General features: G+C 38.4%; 1 protein-coding gene across 1 annotated transcript; it reads left to right on the top strand.

The window, feature by feature from the left end:
- The first annotated feature begins 1,358 nt into the window (after positions 1 to 1,358).
- On the top strand, positions 1,359 to 16,575 carry LOC105048194 (uncharacterized). Its single transcript, XM_010927416.4, has 5 exons — positions 1,359 to 2,448; positions 12,416 to 13,052; positions 13,681 to 15,085; positions 15,191 to 15,280; positions 16,119 to 16,575. The coding sequence occupies exons 1-5, from the start codon at positions 1,752 to 1,754 to the stop codon at positions 16,557 to 16,559; spliced, it is 3,270 nt and encodes a 1,089-aa protein (XP_010925718.1). The 5' UTR covers positions 1,359 to 1,751; the 3' UTR covers positions 16,560 to 16,575.
- The last annotated feature ends 2,603 nt before the right edge of the window (positions 16,576 to 19,178 follow it).

The raw sequence follows: 19,178 nt of genomic DNA on the forward strand, positions 1-19,178 counted from the left end.
ATAAAAATCTTACTTTGTACTCTTACTTTCTAGTTCGATCAAAAAATTATTACCTCGAAATAAGAAGTGGGGGACAAAATGTTGGTGCATTAAATCGACCTTGAGACATGTGGTATCATCATACGAGATCAAAGGGATATCAATCTTAAAGCACTAGATCCTAGCATACCAATTTATCTGTAAAGCGGATTCAGCTCGATATTTTACCGTTTTGAATAAAAGATACCCTTATATTTTCCAGACGGTGTCTCTACTGACAGAAATGTTCAGGTCGGATATGTGCCGACCTGAGCCTTAATCTTTTCAATTCTAGAATGTTACGTTCACCCCAGTGCCCATGGTAATTTTCTCTACCAGACCACAGTTGGCCACGATCCCACGTCTATCTCATATTCACAGCTGTACGCTAGCTCACTTATAGATGACTCTCTAACCGCCTAATAGACTCTCCTAACGTCCTAATAAACTCTAAAACGGCCTCATCATCTTCTCTACAAATAAAGGGTCAGGGATCTTTTATGGGTAAGTCCAACTCTCAAAAATTAGAAAAAATTCTGTCAGTAGAAAATCAAGCCAGACTCTTGGCTCCTACTAAATTCTCTTCCAGTTTCATTCAATTTTTCTTGCTCTTCCACTCTTTTTCACCTCTGTTCTCAAGACTCGAACTAACTTAAGCATCGAAGGTTCAAGAATCGGAGGATTTTCATCTGGTTTCTTAATTGATTTTGTAGATAGGAGTTTTTATGAGATCGCAAGAATTACTTCAGTCCAATATCACTTAAGTCCGTTCACTCTATTCCAAATTTCGAGCTTTGAAACAACAGATTACTATCAAGTATGCATTGCTTTACCCAATTCAGAAAATGTCAACTCATCTACCCAACTTATATTTGATGGTTAAGATTTGGATTGAGTCGGAGGTGAAGATAATTAGACTGCGTTTAAGTTGGGTCAAGTCTAATCCATGCATATGCGTACCCAAGGTGAAAAGGTATGCTTTGTATCAAAAAAAAAAAAAAAAAACCGAAAAGGTTGGCTACTATGTACGGTTCCATCTGATCTTTTTGTTCTGCGTGGATGGCACGAAGATTCACCGGTCTCGGTTCAACTTGGCAACCCTGTCCCTGCGGATCAGCCAAACGAGCAACCCAGCCTTGGCCACTGGCCGTACTGACTGCCATGAAAGGCAGAAGGAAGTCTTCTACGCGAGACATCGTATCGCCGACACCCGAGGGGCAACCCAATTACCATCGTACCCTTACCCCCACGCGCGAAGTAATCACAACTAAACGACAAAACCGCGTGGTCCTTACCGTAACACTATTGGAGGATCGAGGGTGGTGTCGTCCATTAGAATCAAGGGCCAATTCTTATCTCGAGAAAAGAAAGCCCCTGGAGCTCTCTCTTCCTCGTTCGCGAAGCCCATCCCCTCTCGATTTCTGTCTCCTCTTCTCTTTCTCCTTTTACTCTTTGTTTTCCTTCTATTCTTTGATTCCGACATCCTTCCGCTGCTTGGTAAGATACTGGTCCACCTTTTCGATCTTTTCTTCGGTCTCTGATCCCAAGGCGAGGCTTCTCCTCTGCGGCGAGGCCGGATTCCGGCAAGTACCGCAAGATTTCGTTCGGTTTTGCGGCGGAGCTATCCGGAAACATTGTTTCTTGAAGAGGTTTGGCTGGCGTGTTGGGGTTTTTATTCGCGTTTTGGATTTCGATACGGATTTTGGAATTAGGGTTTTTAGGTTTGGCGCAACATGCCGCGGAGCTCCGGCCATAAATCGCACGGAGAGCACAATTATGGCGAGCGGTCGGATTCCCAGGAGGATAGGAACTCGACAGACCGCAAGGAGAGGGCTGAAAAGCGTGGCGGTAGTTCTAGGATTTCGAGGGATCAGGAGTCTGAGAAGCGAAAGTCTTCTTCTCTGCCGCGGTCATCTCAGGGGAAGGATCAGAGCGGTGCTGGTCATGGCAATGTGTCTGTGGAGCAGGGGAGGAAGCGGAAAGATAGGGCAGAAGACTCGGCAGCGCGTGCTCGGTGGAAGGGCGATCGAGAGGATGATGGCGGGGCCGATTCGGGGCCTAAAGGTGAGAAATTTGGGCCTTCAGAACCCAACAGGGACGCAAAGTCGAATCTTTCGGCTGTTGAGTCGAGGGAAAGGTCAAGCAGAAGGCGTGAGGGTTATACTGAAAGGTGCGAGGACAGTAGCAGTAAGGTTGAGTCGACGAAGCGGCGGTCGGAGAAGGATTTGAGCCATGATGTGAGCCTTAGAGAAAGCAGCAGCCAGTACAAGGATGCAAAGGAGAAGGGGAGGGAGCGTGGATCAGAGAGGGATAAGAAGGTCCATGAATCCAGGCATGGGAGGTCCGATGATGGAGGAAGTCGGAACCAAGGTTCTAAAACTGGCTGCTCTGAAGAGGAGAGAGTACTGAAGAAGGATGAGGAAATTACTGGTAAGATAACCTATCACTATAGTTTTTTTATTTTCCAGACTCTCTCACCTTCTCTGACAATATGTGCTTGTTAGGTTGTACTACGACAACTTTTGTGATATCGTTTATTACTTTCTGAACTGATGTTGACACGTGTTTCGTGTGTCACATAGATTTGGGACTTAGGCACCTTATAATGCACGTGCAAATGCACGACCAAGTGCACGTTTAGCGTGGATTAGGCGTTAATCTGTTTTCCTTCGAGAAATTATATAAATTGTTTTTGATTTATTGGGAGTTTTTGTTACGACCAACAAATCACCATAATTGTGGATTCTTTTATCATGCCTAGAGTCAAGGAGACTAGGAGAGCTCCTCCTTGGACGACTCCTTGTTAGGGGCCCAACCATGTTAATACCTTTTTCTGTAGAAGTTTAGCATCTAATCTTTTGAGGTTGAATTCTGATTAAGGTAATTATGGGAATTGAAAAGTTTGAAAAATTGTGGCTTTTTTATACGGTGTTAGTATTACGTTTAGAATTGTAGCCAGCAAAAATTATCAAAGCTTGCAAGTTTAGCAAAAAAAAAAAAATCACTAATTTCCACTCTTTCAATGAGAATATCTTAAGCAAATGAGTTGTGGGTCATCTGGGCAGTTGGTTGTGCTTTCCCAATGTTAATTATCTAGAATCTAGTGTGGTTTCACTTATGAAGGCTTCTTAAGTTGTATGCTGCCATATCACCGATCCACTGTGAATGTGTGCGATCACATGGTTGAGAAAATATATGCAGGAAAAATGTTTGAGGAAAGTGCTTCGATACTGATTCATAGTGGAAAACAAGTTTTTTAGAATGTGATTCTCATAGCCTCATTGGTCTGTAAAGCATTACTAGTTAGTTATATCTGTGGGACATGGTGCGAAGTAGCCCTTAGTCATAGTTAGGTCTATTTCACATTCTTTTGACTATTAGGTGTGGACTTGATCCAAGTCCTTTGTTTTACAACTTGTTAATTCTTGCTCTCTCGAACATCTTCTCATTTCTTATGGTTCTCATGGAGATTACTTTAAGACTCATATAGTATCTATTGTCAGATATTGCACTCAAAGCTTGAGTTAGATGGGATTTTTGAGTGGGGTCATTTATAGTCATTCTGCACAAACTAGGGAATTGCTTGATTGGACTCGCTATCGATCACCTGACCTTGTACCATAGTGTTTTTTTACCACATTTATCAATTCCTGTCTTTAAATGGATCATCATAGGAGAATTCTTCTAGGTGCCAATCCAAGAGCCAGATGTATCTTGTAAAGAACTCTAGTTATCTATATCAAACATTGGATTTCAGGTTAATCCCTATTAAGGAGGGAATGCAAAGAGTAAAAAGTAGGGATGATCTTTTCATTCTGCCTTTGTTAAACTGTCCTATTTACTTCAAGATAACTGTGGAAATCTTGTTGGAACTTTAGGGGGGCAAGCTCAGTGGTTTCTTTTTATATAATATCTTTTAAGGGCTCGCATGACCACTCTATTTGTCCACAGTTCTGTATTTGAAGACTTTGGCGTTTCTCTTGGGAACATGCAAAATGATATGGGTAAAATGCTTCATGTGGATACTGAACTTTATTGTTCTTCTTATAACCTCTCTATCTCAAGTTTCCATGTCAAGTTCTTTACCTTCTCAATTCAACATTTTCTAGTCTTGAATTAGGTGTTATTATCATTATTTTATTTCTATTGTCATCAATTGAATGTTGGCATAATTTTATAATATGAAGTCATGATGGGCCAATCAGAATATCTCCATCTATCTTAATCGAAACTTGATATTTCGACTTTTTTCACTCTCACCCATGTCGATGGACAACATTTTTAGGGTATTGATTCCTCAGCCAGTAGCTTTTTGCCCTTGTGACAACCTTCTATCTCTAAAACAATGCGTGGAGTAGGTTTTTGCAATAATCAGCTAACTGACCTTACCCTTTAACCAAATCAGAGCCCCATGGTATTGCGAGCCCATGGATGATCAGACTCCTTAGTCTTCGAGACTGTGGCAGCAATGGCTAGTTGCTTATTTATGAGGAGAAGACTTGCATATCGTTGCTTGCAATTATAGTTCTAATTCTTTCTGTTGGTTGTTGTTGGTGAAATGGCACTCCTAAAACTTATTGATTAGCAGTCATCATGATTTGTAATTTTATTATTATTATGACACTTTGTTTAACATTTTCTTGGAGTTTCTGGCATTCTACTTTTTGACAGCATCGTTATCTTGCCTATGAACTTGCTTTCTACTTGGACCTTGCTATATACTACACTTAATTGAATTATGACAATGATGAGATACATATTTTTTCTAGATATGGTAAAATGTCTCATTATGAACATATTATTCCAACGGAATAGGGAAGTTCACGAGTATGGTCGCCAGGTGATGGAGAAGTCTGTTAATAATGTTTAAGGTAGTTAAAATTATATGGGGCTAAGTAAGTTTTTTTTATCTTTGTATTTATTGACAGAATTATCTTCTTGACTATTTATTAAAAGTCTTAAAGAGTCAATTTGGTTGCTTAAGTAAGCTGAGAGCTCATAGGTCTACCTATGTAGGAAAATTAATGTCCTATAAATCTTTTTCAACAGATTTTTCTGTGAAATGATGAGCTTCACATTGCTTTAGCTGGAAGATCTTTCATTTTAGTAAATTTGGACATATTATCCTTATCCACATTAGGCAAGGATATTGATAATGTTGGTCTCCATGGAACATTGAGAAAACCAGTTTTTGTTACAATTTGTAAGTTATAAATAAAAGCTTAGTTCCTTTTGTAAAAAATGGTGATTTCATGTAAATATCTTTCTGTTCGGCATTGTGGTTTCGATTGAATAACCTTACCCCCTCTTTTGTGTTCTCCATTTTTCAGTGTAAAGCAAATTTTTATCCACCTTTCTGTAAATCATATCCTTAGATCAGATCTTTAGATATGCTGAACTGTTCAGGAGGTGAAAACTAGTGATTGTCATTTTTAGTGCTTATGGTCTTGGACTTCAGTCATTTTTTAGCATAGCCAAGTAGTATATGTGGCCAAGATGGAGCCAACTAGTATTGTTTAGTACACTAGCTTTAGTATGATCTTTTAGTTAAATTTGGCTAGGCCAGTGGTGGTAACTGGGGCACGAGTCAAGCCCTCAGTTATATACAGATTTTGTTACAAAAAAAAAAAACATGAACTAGAGCACTCAAATATCTTTTTTGTTATTTTGATGACACGTGGGATTTAGACGTGTTATCATGTAAGTTTCTCTCTCTCTCTCTCTCTCTCTCTCTCCATCCATCCATCTCTAGTTACTTTGTTCATTTTGGGGCAAAAGCTCTCCCTGCCAATAAGTTGAATTGTCCTTTGACTACATGGTGTCTTGCTTTTAGCATCCATCTCTAGGTACTTTGTTCATTTTGCCAATAAGTTGAGGCAAAAGCTCTCCCTGCCAATAAGTTGAATTATCCCTTGACTACGTGGTGTCTTGCTTGTAGCATCCATCTCTAGTTACTTTGTTCATTTTGCCAATAAGTTGAATTGTCCTTTGGCTACATGGTGTCTTGCTTTTAGCATCCATCTCTAGTTACTTTGTTCATTTGGGGGCAAAAACTCTCCCTGTCAATAAGTTGAATTGTCCTTTGACCATCCATCTCTAGTTACTTTGTTCATTTTGGGGCAAAAGTTCTCCCCGCCAATAAGTTGAATTGTCCTTTGACCATCCATCTCTAGTTACTTTGTTCATTTTGGGGCAAAAGCTTTCCCTGCCAATAAGTTGAATTGTCCTTTGACTACACGGTGTCTTGCTTTTAGCATCCATCTCTAGTTACTTTGTTCATTTTGGGGCAAAAGCTCTCCCTGCCAATAAGTTGAATTGTCCTTTGACTACATGGTGTCTTGCTTTTAGTTTTAAATATGTATGGAGATATATAATTGTTTTGATTGAAAACAAGGGTGATGGAGGCTTAAGTCGGAAAATTAGTATGTAAATCAATGATGTATTTAGTTATTGAAAAAGGTAGCAGAGTTTCTAGAAAGAACCCTAGACAGCAGGGAAGCTTAGATAACATTTTATCAGAAGATAAGAAAATTGTGCCCGCTAGTAAACTTTTGCTATCCCTACAATTGAGGTCTATCTTGTGAATACTTTTTGAACTATGCTGCAACTTTTGTTAATACAAGCTATTTAAATTCCTTATTCCTTATCTGTTTGGATCTTACTGGTTTTAAGAATTGAAGCCCTGTGTATCGTGTTCCATTTAGGGATCATCATGGTATGTGTGTTATGTCATAGCATGCTGATTCTTGGCATGCGCCAACACAAAATGTTACACAAATCTGTCAAGCAATTTGCAGTTAGTGCATTAAGGTACATTATTTAAACTTAGCTTTATATTATTTCATAGATGTTTGAAGAAATAATGCAGTTCTTGATTACTAAACAGAAATCTAGCATTGATGGTCATCCTTGTATCTTTACCAATTGCTGTTCTACATAGACTGCATTGTTAGGTGATTTGTCATGCAAACAATTAAGCAAACAGTACACAATTGTGCACAGAAACATGTTTTAGATGATTTCCTTATCTTGTTGGTGTCTTGAGAAAACCATGTATAGTGTTAATGTCACTCTCATGTACTCCATATACTCAACAATGTTGTGGTAGAGACTGACCACCACCGCCAACATAGGTGGCAAGCACATACCTTATGTTTGGTATGGAGGAGGTAGCCATACTGGTGGTTGCATATACCTGCTAGATATCCAATGACCAAAATGTTTGAAACTGTCTACCCATGCAAGTCATTTCTGTATGTGGGTCACTGAATCTTGTTATGATTTTCAGATACATATGATGACAAGTCATCGATAAATAGGTATCGTAGATCCTTGAGTTAAAACCATAGATATGCTCACCTAAATTGAATAGTTTGGAGATCCTCCATTACAGCTTCTAAGTCCATGGATTGTCTCCAAGAGAATGTAGATGACATTAAATTGCGGTGCCTCTCATGGCGTAGTTTCTTCAACTTGCACAATTTCAAATTGAAGTGAGGGAAATCAAGCTGGTTTCTTTTTTTTATATTTACTATTAAACAAACATGCAGGTCAATTCTCATTTTAGCCGCCCTTATTTTTTGTTGCATAGGCTTATAGCATCTTATCAAATTTGTTATTATTTAAATTTAGTGATTTCCTTTTCGCTTCTTGCAATTCCTTTGATTTGTTCTTAGCCCTGTATTTCTTAGTTTGTCCATATGTTCACTTCAATATTCTAGTCTCCATAACTTCCATGTTCCTTTATCTCTTTCATTGATTAACACTCTGATCCATTCAATGATGTCAACATTAATGCTTCCTTATAAAAAAAATTACATTTCAAAGGCATTTGATGCCACAACACTCAAAAGTAATTGTTTACAACACTGCTATTTCCATTTCAAATTTACATGAAAGGGTTGAAGGGCAGTTATAGGTAAAAAGTTTTAGTTAGTAATGATGTCTGACATTTTAATTTATTTCATTTTTAAGTTTCAAACTGATCCCTAGTTGAATCCCTGGCTCTCATCTGAAGCCTCTCTTTAAAACCCCAAGATCAACTTGAACCATTTTACCAGGTTTCAGTTGCTTACTATTTTCTGTCTCTAGTCTTTCCCCTGGTTCTGTGGAAATTCAAACTGGATTATTTGTCTTCTGCAGATCAGTTAGGTTATGGAGGATAATTAATTACTTGTGGAATCTCTCTGTAACTCATTCTCCAGGCCTATTGTATTTAAAGAGGCTTCCTAATTTTAAATTATAAATATCTAAAAGTGGAACCACCCTCCCCCAACCTGCCATCCTCTGTATCATTCATTTAACTATGCTGGCACTTTTTAAGAGAAATAATGAAAGAGGCATATAAAGCAAACCACTAATTGACGTGGGGAGCATATGGGTGTCCTTTTCTATTGGTGAACTCAGATCAGATGTGCACGAATGTGAGATACTGAGACCTGAAATGCATTGGAATGATCATATCGAGATCTATGCTTGTCTTTGGGGAATTATATGGTGCTCTTTTTCCTTGCTTTGTTTCTGCTTCAAAATTTATGCTTTCAGGTTTTGTGGCTCATGCTTTTTTTTTGCTCGGTCACCTTAGTAGAGGATCAGGTTGGGCGAACAATGGTTGACAAAAGGGCATGGACCAAGCTGAAGTTTATGCTACTTATGAATAGGTTCCTGATAGGTTAGTTTTTGGGTCCTTAATTACTGATTTTAGATTTTGATTTCATTTTTTTTTTTGGTAGATTTGAGTTTAGGGCTGAACTTCAATTTTCCGGTAGGATTTAGGTTCATTTGGCATCACTTTCACTTCTCTTATTTTAAAAATGAATATTTTTAAAAAATGTAAATTTGATGGTGATCGAGGTGGTGATAGTTGTCGTGGAGACAATGGAGGTGAATGTTCGTAGTAATGGAGGTAGTGGTGATAGGAGCTTCAATAATGTGGTGGTGGCGGTGTTGTCCATAATGGTGGTGAGACAGAGGTCATGGTGGTGGTGGTGGTGTGGTAGAGGTGGTGGGTCGGTGGTGACAATGGTTGGGGCAATGATGTTGGTGGTAGCAGTGGCGGTGGAGATGATGTTGGTGGTGGTGGTGGCGGAAATGATTTTGGTGGCATTTTAGGTAATGGAGTGGTGGTGGCAATGATGATGTTGGAGATGATGGCGATGGTAACAGTGGTGATGGAGATAATGGTGGCAGTGGCAGCGGCAGCATTGGTGGCTGTGAGGGTGGAGGTCATATCCGAGGTGGTGGTGAAAGATGTGAGTTTGTTTTTTTTGAAAATAGTGAAGTAAAACTTTCTTATTTTTATTTGTTTTTTCTAGAAATAATGAAAATGACTTTTGAAAATAGAAAGTAAAAATAGTAGGACTAAATATATTTTGTATCTCTATTTCTATGATTTTGTTTAAAAAAATAAACAATAAGAAATAAAGCAGTGCCAAACTGACCTTGTTTTTCTTTTTCTTTTGTTTTTTTTTTGGGGGGGGGGGATGGTTTGTGATTGAAATTCTTTTCATCTATCCTTTTATGCATGTATTGAAGAGAGACATACAGGGAAGTGATGTGATTGAGGGCATAAATATGATAGGCTTCATCACTCTATGTGGATTTTTCCTACATGGACTAAAGCTATCATGTTTTGGTCAAGGTATTTTTTCTATGCCATTTTCAATCTTTCAGTGTGCATGTGGTTCACTACTTATTTTAAGAGGGAGTGATTCTGCTGATGTCTTGTTTTTTCCATTTGGTCTTCTGCTGAATTAGGAAAAGAGAAATTTCAATCAAGTATACAAACTTAAGAGTTAAGACTATAATGGACTGATGGTCTTGCATGATGGGTTTGCTGTTGAATGTTTCCGGAATTTCAATTTTTCAATTTAGGTTGTAGTTGAGTAACATAGGACAGAAGACATTAAACTTAAAAGTTGTTTGGCTTTAAGCAGGTCAATAATTCAATAACTTGTGACATAGTATAGCTTGTGCAACACGTGTATTTTGGTAGAATCACTTTCAGCTGAAGTACGAAGAGCTTATTCTGCCAATTGAAACTATTAAAAGAAGATACCGAAGGAGAATCTCTTTTTCAACTCATTTCATTAAATCATATCATTCAATCCACTATTCCTTATTATCAGCCGGTCCAATAGATTTACTTGATGGGCAGACTTGGATGCCAATATCGTGGCAGTACACTATATGCGAGTAGGTTGTGGACATAAGATGTTTGGCGGCATGACCATGTATCTTCAGGATTGTGACAGTGCACAGTGATGTGCGAGCAGGCCGTGAGCATTGTTGAGCGGTATGCCCATTGATGGAAAGACATGTCGAGGATACAAGATTGGGATCGTGGCACAGGAGCTTGTGGGGGAGCTTGGATAGCGGAACCCGTGAGGGCTCGGGTGTGTACAATCGACTGTAGTTTCGGAAAGCTGCAAGGTGTGCCGGCTTGGTAATAGCTAGATGGAATTTTTGTTAACTCGTTATACTCAAGCAATGATTCAAATCCCATCAGATGGGTCCATCTTGGTTTGTGGAATGGCATGCCACTGCCTCTTCCCATCCCAACACTTGATGGTGGATGTCCTAGGATGCGTCGAACAGGAAGTTGGTGGGATGATGACAGGACAGTCTCGTCTTGACACTTGGAAGGGTGCCTTATCTTAACATCCTGTGGGAAGCCACTCCAGGACTTGAATCCTTGTACTGAAGTCTAATGACTTTGTTAGAAAAGGTATATTAGATTGGGTGTAAGCATATTTGGATCTAAATCATGATATCAAGTATCAACATTGGTGATTTAATTTTTTTATATATATAATTTATTTTTCTTATGAATTTCTTTTGTTTAGATTGATTGTTAATATTGCCTCATTAAGATTGCAATACTTGTGCTATCCATCACATGTAATTCCATCGCATGTAATTCAACTTGGGAGGTAGGGGAAACACAAGAGTTGCCTGACCATGGAAGTGGCATTGCTTGGCCACAATGTCAGTAAGCATGGACGTAGTGATTCTTACACCCATCCTCTGTTATTCTGTTGATGTATATAATGGGTACATTAATTAAAAAAAGCCTCTGTTAGTATGGCTGTATGCAACAGTAATGGTAGCTCTAACATATAACGATGATCATTTTCAGCTTTAGTGTGATCTGCTGCTATGGAAAATTGCCTATATGTTTCATGAGGTGTTGAACATTGCTAGAGGAAGAGAGTTCCATTCTTCCAAGAGGCAAATTTACTCTATATACTATTAATAATTGGGTACAGATAGCCAACGAGGAAGTAGAAGTTCCAGAGAAAAGAAGTCTAAACGATCCATGAGCCTAGATAATCTTTTAAATATGCTTCCTTTTAATCTAGCAATGGCTACTGTTAGCCTAGAGAGTAGAGACATTGTTGAATAGCAAATGATACACATGGACAATATGCTCAGAAATTTAAAAGATGAGGGCGTCATCTGCAAGTCAATTGCACAACAATGTAGTGGAGACGCCCCAATCCTTATGTGGCAGCAGGGAGATGGAGACCCCATGTTTATGCTAGCTTTTGCTGATCAAAGGAATCTCTCTCAGAGGTCTGCAAGTATAATTGCAATCTATCAGGTAGCTGCATCAGGATTTTCTGTTTCCAGGGCAGGTGCGGCGGAGGGGGTGGGGGGTGGGGGAGGCAAACCAATTTAGTAGTAGGTACTGTATATATTCATCACTTAGTTGTTACCATGCCTATTATTGATGATGATAAAGATATATGCGGGGAACATATATTCATTAATTAGTTGTTCTCTTGAGATCTTTTATTCTCTTGAGATCTTGGAGTTTTGCATATTGACAGTATCAAATGAAGCATTATTGATGATGATAAAAATACATGCTTGGAACATATATTTTCTTTTGTTGCAAAATAGCTGTCTGTTTAATATATGCATTTCTTAAAGGATTAGTTTATATTTTGTCTCTCATTATCTCATACTATTTTGAATTTCTATAAAATAAGTTTACTCAATTATTCGTTGATTCTCTTTCATGTTCTCAAACATCCCACATTTGTGATTTATCATTCTCTATCAAGGATGCAATGTTGCGCAAGTTTTTTCTCTTTGGTTGATAATAGGGCATACTTTCATTTTTTATTCTTCTAATTGCTTCTTAACTAGCACTTGCTATGTTTAATAAGTCTCTTTCGCCAAGGCAGTTACATCATTGTTTTTCCCCCATGTAACCTAAGGCACATGCAGGTAGATGGGATGTTGCATTTTAGTTATACCTGGTAAAATATGGAATGGAGATTTACTGCAAATTTTCTTCATATTTCTAATGCAGTCCAAAGCAATATTTTTGACAATAATGATCAAGCATTGTTTGTTCAATTATTTGTTTCATTGGTTTCTGGGTTTCCAGGATGGCAAATACGAGATGAATTGCGTAATGCTGAGCTAGAGAAGGAGCTCGAGAAATGTATTAGGAGGAGGGGAGATGGCTCTGGTGATAGAGATAAATCGCAAGGTGATGGTAGAGATAGTGATAATAGGCGATTATCTTCAAGAGATGATCGCCCCAAAAATGAAAACTATAAAGAAGAGAGGCACAGGGATGAAAGGCATAAAGATGGAAGGTATCAAGGTAAATACAGGGAGGATCTTGACAGGGATCAAAGGCATCGAGATGACAGACACCGAGATGAGCACTCCTCAAGGGATCATACTACTGACAGATCTGACAATAAGCATCATAGGGATGAAAATAAGACCTCAAAGAGTCGCTATAAGGAAAGTAAGCTTCAGGATAGTGATCATGGTGGTTCTCATGTTGAGGATCGCAGCAGCAGATATAAAGATTCATGGGGAAGGAAAAGGTCAATTGACGAAAATGATGCTTATAATGATTTGAGGCCTCGAAGTGCAAAAGAGTCATTTGGAGACTGTGACAGAGCTAGGCCAGAATATTTACATTCAAACAAGATTGACTCCAATCAGAGCAACAAGCGACCAAAGAGTTCTTCCAGCTCCAGTGTTCATGTCATTAAGGATCCAAGCAGGTATAATCGTGTTTATTTAATACATGCTGTTTACTCCTGTTCTACTTGGTAGGTGTCCATAACCTTTGGTCTTCATATCCAGTAGCTTCATCATCAGTGCCTGCTTTAATTCATTCTTTTTGCATATAAGTTAGAGTGATTAACCTTGCAACAAATAGTTGACCTCAAAGGGTGCACATATTGCATTTGATCTGAATTAGATTGATAAAGCTTAGCTATGGACTTGATGTAATTTGATGTGTGCATTAGAGGTTGTTGTAATATTGCATATAGAAAGATCCTTCTTTCCTCTTCTCCAGCCAGCTGATTATTTGACCATCTGGAAAGGATGTGCTTTTATGATGGAGATACCTTGTTGAGCTCAACATCTGTATCTCTAGCTCCTGACGAGTCTTCCCTTGTTGATGTTGTCTCCATTATTTCCATGGATCTGTTTATTATTGTTGATTGGCTGCTTGTCTCTCTGGTGCTTTCTATGCCTGATAACTCATATGTGTGGTGCTACATGTCCGTTGATGATGTTCTGAAGTTAATTGAAATGTTTGAGTCGGAGATAGTCTTTCTGTAAGAGAATTTATCAGATAGTTGATATTGGGGAGTGTATGATATGCTTCCATCTGTCTTTCAGGCGTAGCTCCAGGCAAGTGGGGTCTACCCACCAAGGCTTGCCATCAGGAGATAAAGATCGCCCTGGTGTAGCTTCCATGGGAGATCTTGCTGGTGTTTCAAGAGGTTGCGATGGAACTTCTGATTCCCAGTCTTTGAAGAAGGCCAAATCAAAGTATCACATTAATTCAGGTGACCATCCGGTTGAAACATCTTCACAAGATGATAAGATCCGAAGATCAGATGGTCAATCCCAATCAATTCAGTTAACGGAAATATCGCAGTCCACAAATGATCATCAATTTTTATATAGGAGCGGCACAAGGCATAGTCTTGATATCGAAGATATGGCCAAAAAAGGCAGTTCTTACAAGGATAAAAAAGAGTATTCCAGTGTAGATGGCAGAGAGCGGGAGTTACCATTGAAGAACCTTATTATGGATAATTATTCTCGGACGGAGAGCAATGAACACGTTCCTTTTGGTCCATCCTCTTTCAACCAAAATGGTCAATTTCCACCTCCGCCACCTGTCAGGCATGGGGTTGATAGTCCTTTACTTTTGGGTTCATATGAAGATGACAATACCAATCAAATTGGGGATCATACATCTGGGAGCCGTTACAGAAGAAATAGTGATTTCAGTACTGGGAAAGGACAGGGAAATGCTTGGAAGAGTGCCCCAACTTGGCCATCTCCAGTTGCTAATCGTTTCATGCCTTTCCAGCATGGGCTGATGCCTCCTGGATTTCCTTCAGCTATGCAGCAATTTCCTGCTCCATCTCTATTTGGTATGAGACCAGCTATGGATGTGACCCATGACATTGTTTCTTATCACATGCATAGAGCAGCTGGTCATGTCCGCCCATTTGGTTGGCACAATCCAATGGAGGATTCACGTCCTCAATTGCAAGGATGGGATGGAAGCAGTGGTGTACTTGGTGATGATTCCCATGTCTATGGTAGACCAGAATGGGATCATCCAAATGGACATCTAAGTGGCATCAGAGGGTGGGGGATGAGTGCTGCTATGTGGAAGGGACAAAATGAAAATGTGAATGTTGAGATTCCTCAGCCTCAGGAGCCAGATTATTCAAGTCATTCACTGCCAGATAAAGGTTGGACTAGGCAGTCTGACAACCAGTCTAGCAAAGAACAGGTCCTGTCAGAAAGGACTGAAATCAAGCGATCTAATGATGCACCTCCAGCCAAGAATGCTGCGGAAGCGCCTCCAGAAACTATGTACAAAAAGACTCCCGTTCCTTCTAAGACAGCAGGAGATGATTGCTCCCGTTTTTGCTGTAATTACCTTTCTAAGCTTGACATCTCAGTTGACCTTGCCTCCCCAGAGTTGTATAAACAATGCTTAACACTATTGGGAACTAGTGACCCTGTTGTATGTAATATTTCAAAGCATGGATACCATCAGGTACTTACAACATTTTCTGTATTAAACAAAAATCTATTGTTGGGTACCTTCATGTATATGCTTTTGTACATGTGGGTGTTGATTATCAAATTTCTTCTGTTACAGAACATTGATGATGAGAATAAAGTGGTAAAGAAGAGACGAAATAACATCTTAAGTTCTGTGTTTCCTGCAAATACAGAGGCTGTTTTTCAGGTATATTTGTGCTTTCTGTGGTGATCTCTGCTGACTTAACTTTTGGTTTATGTATTCGTTAGGCTTTATTCTTACAAGCTTCTAGATTGGATGCACATAATCTGATATGCAAAAACTATTCAAATTCACTATACGGTACTGAATTTAGAACTTTAGAATTTAATTGCTAAAAAAGGAGGTAGTTCGGGTACCTGCATGAAGGCATTTTCATTTGACAGCCCACCATGTGTATAGAAACATTTTATTTTTGTTCAGAATGGCCGGACAAAAGGTAGATCTAACCATTTAAACTTTTGATTTTTGGTAGTTTAGGGCTCTCTGTCCCCTCTTACGGAGTAAGTGGGTATGCTCTAACATTTACTACATGCCTATGTCATGAATTTTTCTGGGTCTGTCTGTTTCCATATTGTGGATGTTGTTCTTGTCAATCCTATAACTCAAAAGTTTCCATATCAAGGTGGCCGTTTGGTTGCCTGATACCCAATTTTATGAAAATATTTGTGAGGACCATAAATTTATGATGGCTTTATTAATAACCCTGTTGGGATGTATCATGAACCCCACTTTTTAATAAACTGAATATTGTAAAACTTAGTACAAGTTTGTTCTAAGTTCTAAACCCAGTGTTTACCATCATCAAAATACTTGTGGGGATTCAAATACAGTATTAAAATAAACAGTAACCTGGATCCTTCTATTGGTGGGGGAATAGAAAAAGGAGTGCACCTCTCCTGTGAAAGCAGATTGAATTGTGAACCTAATATGATAACAGTATCAAACAGTTGCAAAGTAATCTGTTAGTGGCACATGTGCTTACTTCATGGTTTGAACTGTGCAGAGAGCCATGTCATTGTATAAGAAGCAACATGAAGTAGCAAAAGCAATGTTCCCTGTTGTAACAGACCCCTCAAGGGGAGAAAAAGATTCTCCAGAAGCTTCTGACACAGATAAAGTGAAGGTGGTTGATGATCAGCTTCCTGAAGAAATGCTGTCGGCAAATGCTAGTTCCTGTCGGAGCACAGAAGAAGGAAGCAATTTTGTTACTGAAGCCAAAGATGATGTTCCTGGTGATGCCAAGCAACAGCAGGACACTGATGAGAATGTTCCTGGTGATGCCCAAGCACAAGGTGATCTTTCTGGTGATGCAAAAGAACAACATTCTGATGTCATTTCTGATGCTGTTGTTTTGGGAGAGGGTTCACAGGCATGTGAAGCTGTAATGCCAGAGTGTAGGGTAAATTTAAGCCGGATACCTATTTCTCCTGAAAGTACACATTGAAGCAATTTCTGTTCCATTCTTTTTCTGCAACGCCATGTCCAATGTGGATCATGGCCTCACCTTTTGCTTGCATATGTTGCGTTAATCATTGTCCATAGATGGTGTCGCTCACCCTCCCAACATCACCCTACTCCCACCCCCACCGCCACCCCCCCCACAAAAAAAAAAAAAAAAAAGAAGGAAAAAGTTCCATTTTCTTTCATCCAATTCTCAGGTGTTCTGCTTTATATGGCATAAAAGCAGCAGTCATCAAGACAGATCCTAGGAGAAATGGCATGAGAAAAAGAAAAAAGAAAAGAAAAGAAAAAAAAAAAACCTGTTAGACTTCCAAAATTTGCATAGATATCAGTCGTGAAGTAGGAGGCCCGTTTTCTGCTTCTCTCTGTTTGCTGCTATGAGAGTTAAGGCTGCTTACTGGACGGAAATCGAAGATGTGTTTCTGGTGATGGTCATTGTAAGGTAAGAATGCTCCAAGAATTGTGTTCATATCTTGGTTATCGTGTTGGCTGTTTTAAAGTACCATATTCTTTTAGAATCAGGTATTTAAAAGCATTAGTTTTAATTATGAGATTAAACATTGATATTTAGGAAGTGTGATTATAGGCCTCCTGCTGCCTTTGTTTTTTTTACTACTTCTAATCAAGTAGGTACTGCGGCTGCTTATTATGCTAAAAATTAAATAAATTTCCGTAAGCAAATTTTATTTTTTTGAATGATATGCATTTGGTTAACATATGGTCTTGAATAAGGGTTGCTACAACATCAAGAATGGCTATTGTGACAACCTCAGGGCACCTTCAGTATTGTTAATAATGTGCGGTAAATTAACAGTTTTAACTTGAAGGATGTAAAACCAAAATATAAATTGAATTAATAATATATATTATAAATAAAATATATTATTATTAAATAGGGTATAAAACAAATGAGTAGAATTGATCGTGAGCTATTCAAATTCAACTTAGGTTATTATCGAGTTCGAGTAGTTCGAATAGTTTTCAAGTTCAACTCAAATATTCTGATACTTGAGTGCAAAGCTCATAAGTCTATTTGAATTTATATATATTTTTAATATTAATATATATATATATATATATATATATATATATAATTAATAGGTTAAGGATCAATTCAAGCTTAAGTATGGTTCAATTCGAGCTTAAACTTAGAATATTAAGATTCGATCGATTTTAAATCGAATTTTGAACCTGAGTATTTTGAATTGAGTTAAAGTTGAGCTTCTATCTATTCAATACGGTTTAATTTGATTACACCCTTATTATTAAAAATATATATAGTTGACTAAGCTTGTCAGTCTTTGAGTTAATTATTTTGCTATCAAGATTGACTCGAAAAATTGTTCTAACTATTTAAGTTTGACTTGAGCTCTGCAATAATTGAGTCGAGTTGAGCTAGGCTCCAAGTCGAGCTCCAATAGCTTGTAAGCTAGCTGGCTCATTTGCACTTCTAAACTAGCTTGCTGTGTCTTATATTTGATGATACATTGTTTGATGTGTCGATAAAAATCACTCACCCATCTTCATATCGAAACTATCACGCCGGAGGTGTCTTGTTGATAGTTTCCAGACTGGATTTCCTTGGGGCTTTCCATGTCCGAAATGGTGCCATATGTTTTGCCTCTTCGTACGCTTTTCCTTCGTCTTCTGTCGTTGCATGCAATGGAATCTATGAGACGTCCCATTGTCTCCATGCTCCCGGAGCAACTTTATGGTGTCTGTCAAGCCTTTTCCGATGGCAACCTCATGGAGGAAGTCATCTAAAGGACTGATATCCTTCTTTCACGGGTGGTTCTGCCCCCGAGCCAAAAACCACGTCGTCTTCTCTATCCATATATTGTAAGTGCGCAGTCAACAGATGTGAGAATTGTGGAAGACAAATTATATTGATGAAGATGGCTTTTGAGAACTGTAGTGGTTCGCCTGCTTATTCCACAATCCTTAGATGGCACTTGGTGACACAAACTAGATCACATGGAATATATTAAATAATTTCATAATATAACTATAAAGTATTATAAGATATTTATAATATGATTAATTTATCATATATTATAACATAAAATATATTATAAATACTATATATGTAATATCAATATCATATAATATAAATATTGATATAATATATTAATGATATATTGATATTTTTTTTTTATCGGATTGAGGGATATTTCTGTCTCTAAATTTCAGCTTAAGATCATCATTGCAGGATGATTTTGGATATCCGTCCTTAAGGATGGACTTTTCATTACTAGGTTGGATCGTGATTTAATGAACGAGGGTGATTTGGGATCATTACTATATAGTATTATCGTAGTGCAACCAAATACAATGACTTCATCATCTCCATTCATATTATTTTTGATTTTGGGGTCACCGTCTTATACCAAACATCCTCTTAATGACAATGCTATCGATGCGCCATGACCCTACTTTCTCCTTCATTTTGACAACCCTAAATGATGCCGGTGGCTAAATAACTCATTGAGGATAACCATCCAACGTGGAATTGAATCACGAACAAGCTTAGCTTTATAGATGGGTTGATATGAAAATCCTGAATCCTTGAAGCATTGCAACACTATGGTTCTCTCTTAGATTT

Source organism: Elaeis guineensis, chromosome 7 (assembly GCF_000442705.2).
Source record: "Elaeis guineensis isolate ETL-2024a chromosome 7, EG11, whole genome shotgun sequence".
NCBI lineage: Eukaryota > Viridiplantae > Streptophyta > Magnoliopsida > Arecales > Arecaceae > Elaeis > Elaeis guineensis.

Excerpts from the sequence above, each read along its gene's own strand:
- LOC105048194 (XM_010927416.4), top strand. The coding sequence starts at position 1,752 with ATGCCGCGGAGCTCCGGCCATAAATCGCACGGAGAGCACAATTATGGC. Across the intron at positions 2,449-12,415 it reads GAAGGATGAGGAAATTACTG|GATGGCAAATACGAGATGAA; the intron begins GTAAGATAACCT and ends CTGGGTTTCCAG. Across the intron at positions 15,281-16,118 it reads ATACAGAGGCTGTTTTTCAG|AGAGCCATGTCATTGTATAA; the intron begins GTATATTTGTGC and ends TGAACTGTGCAG.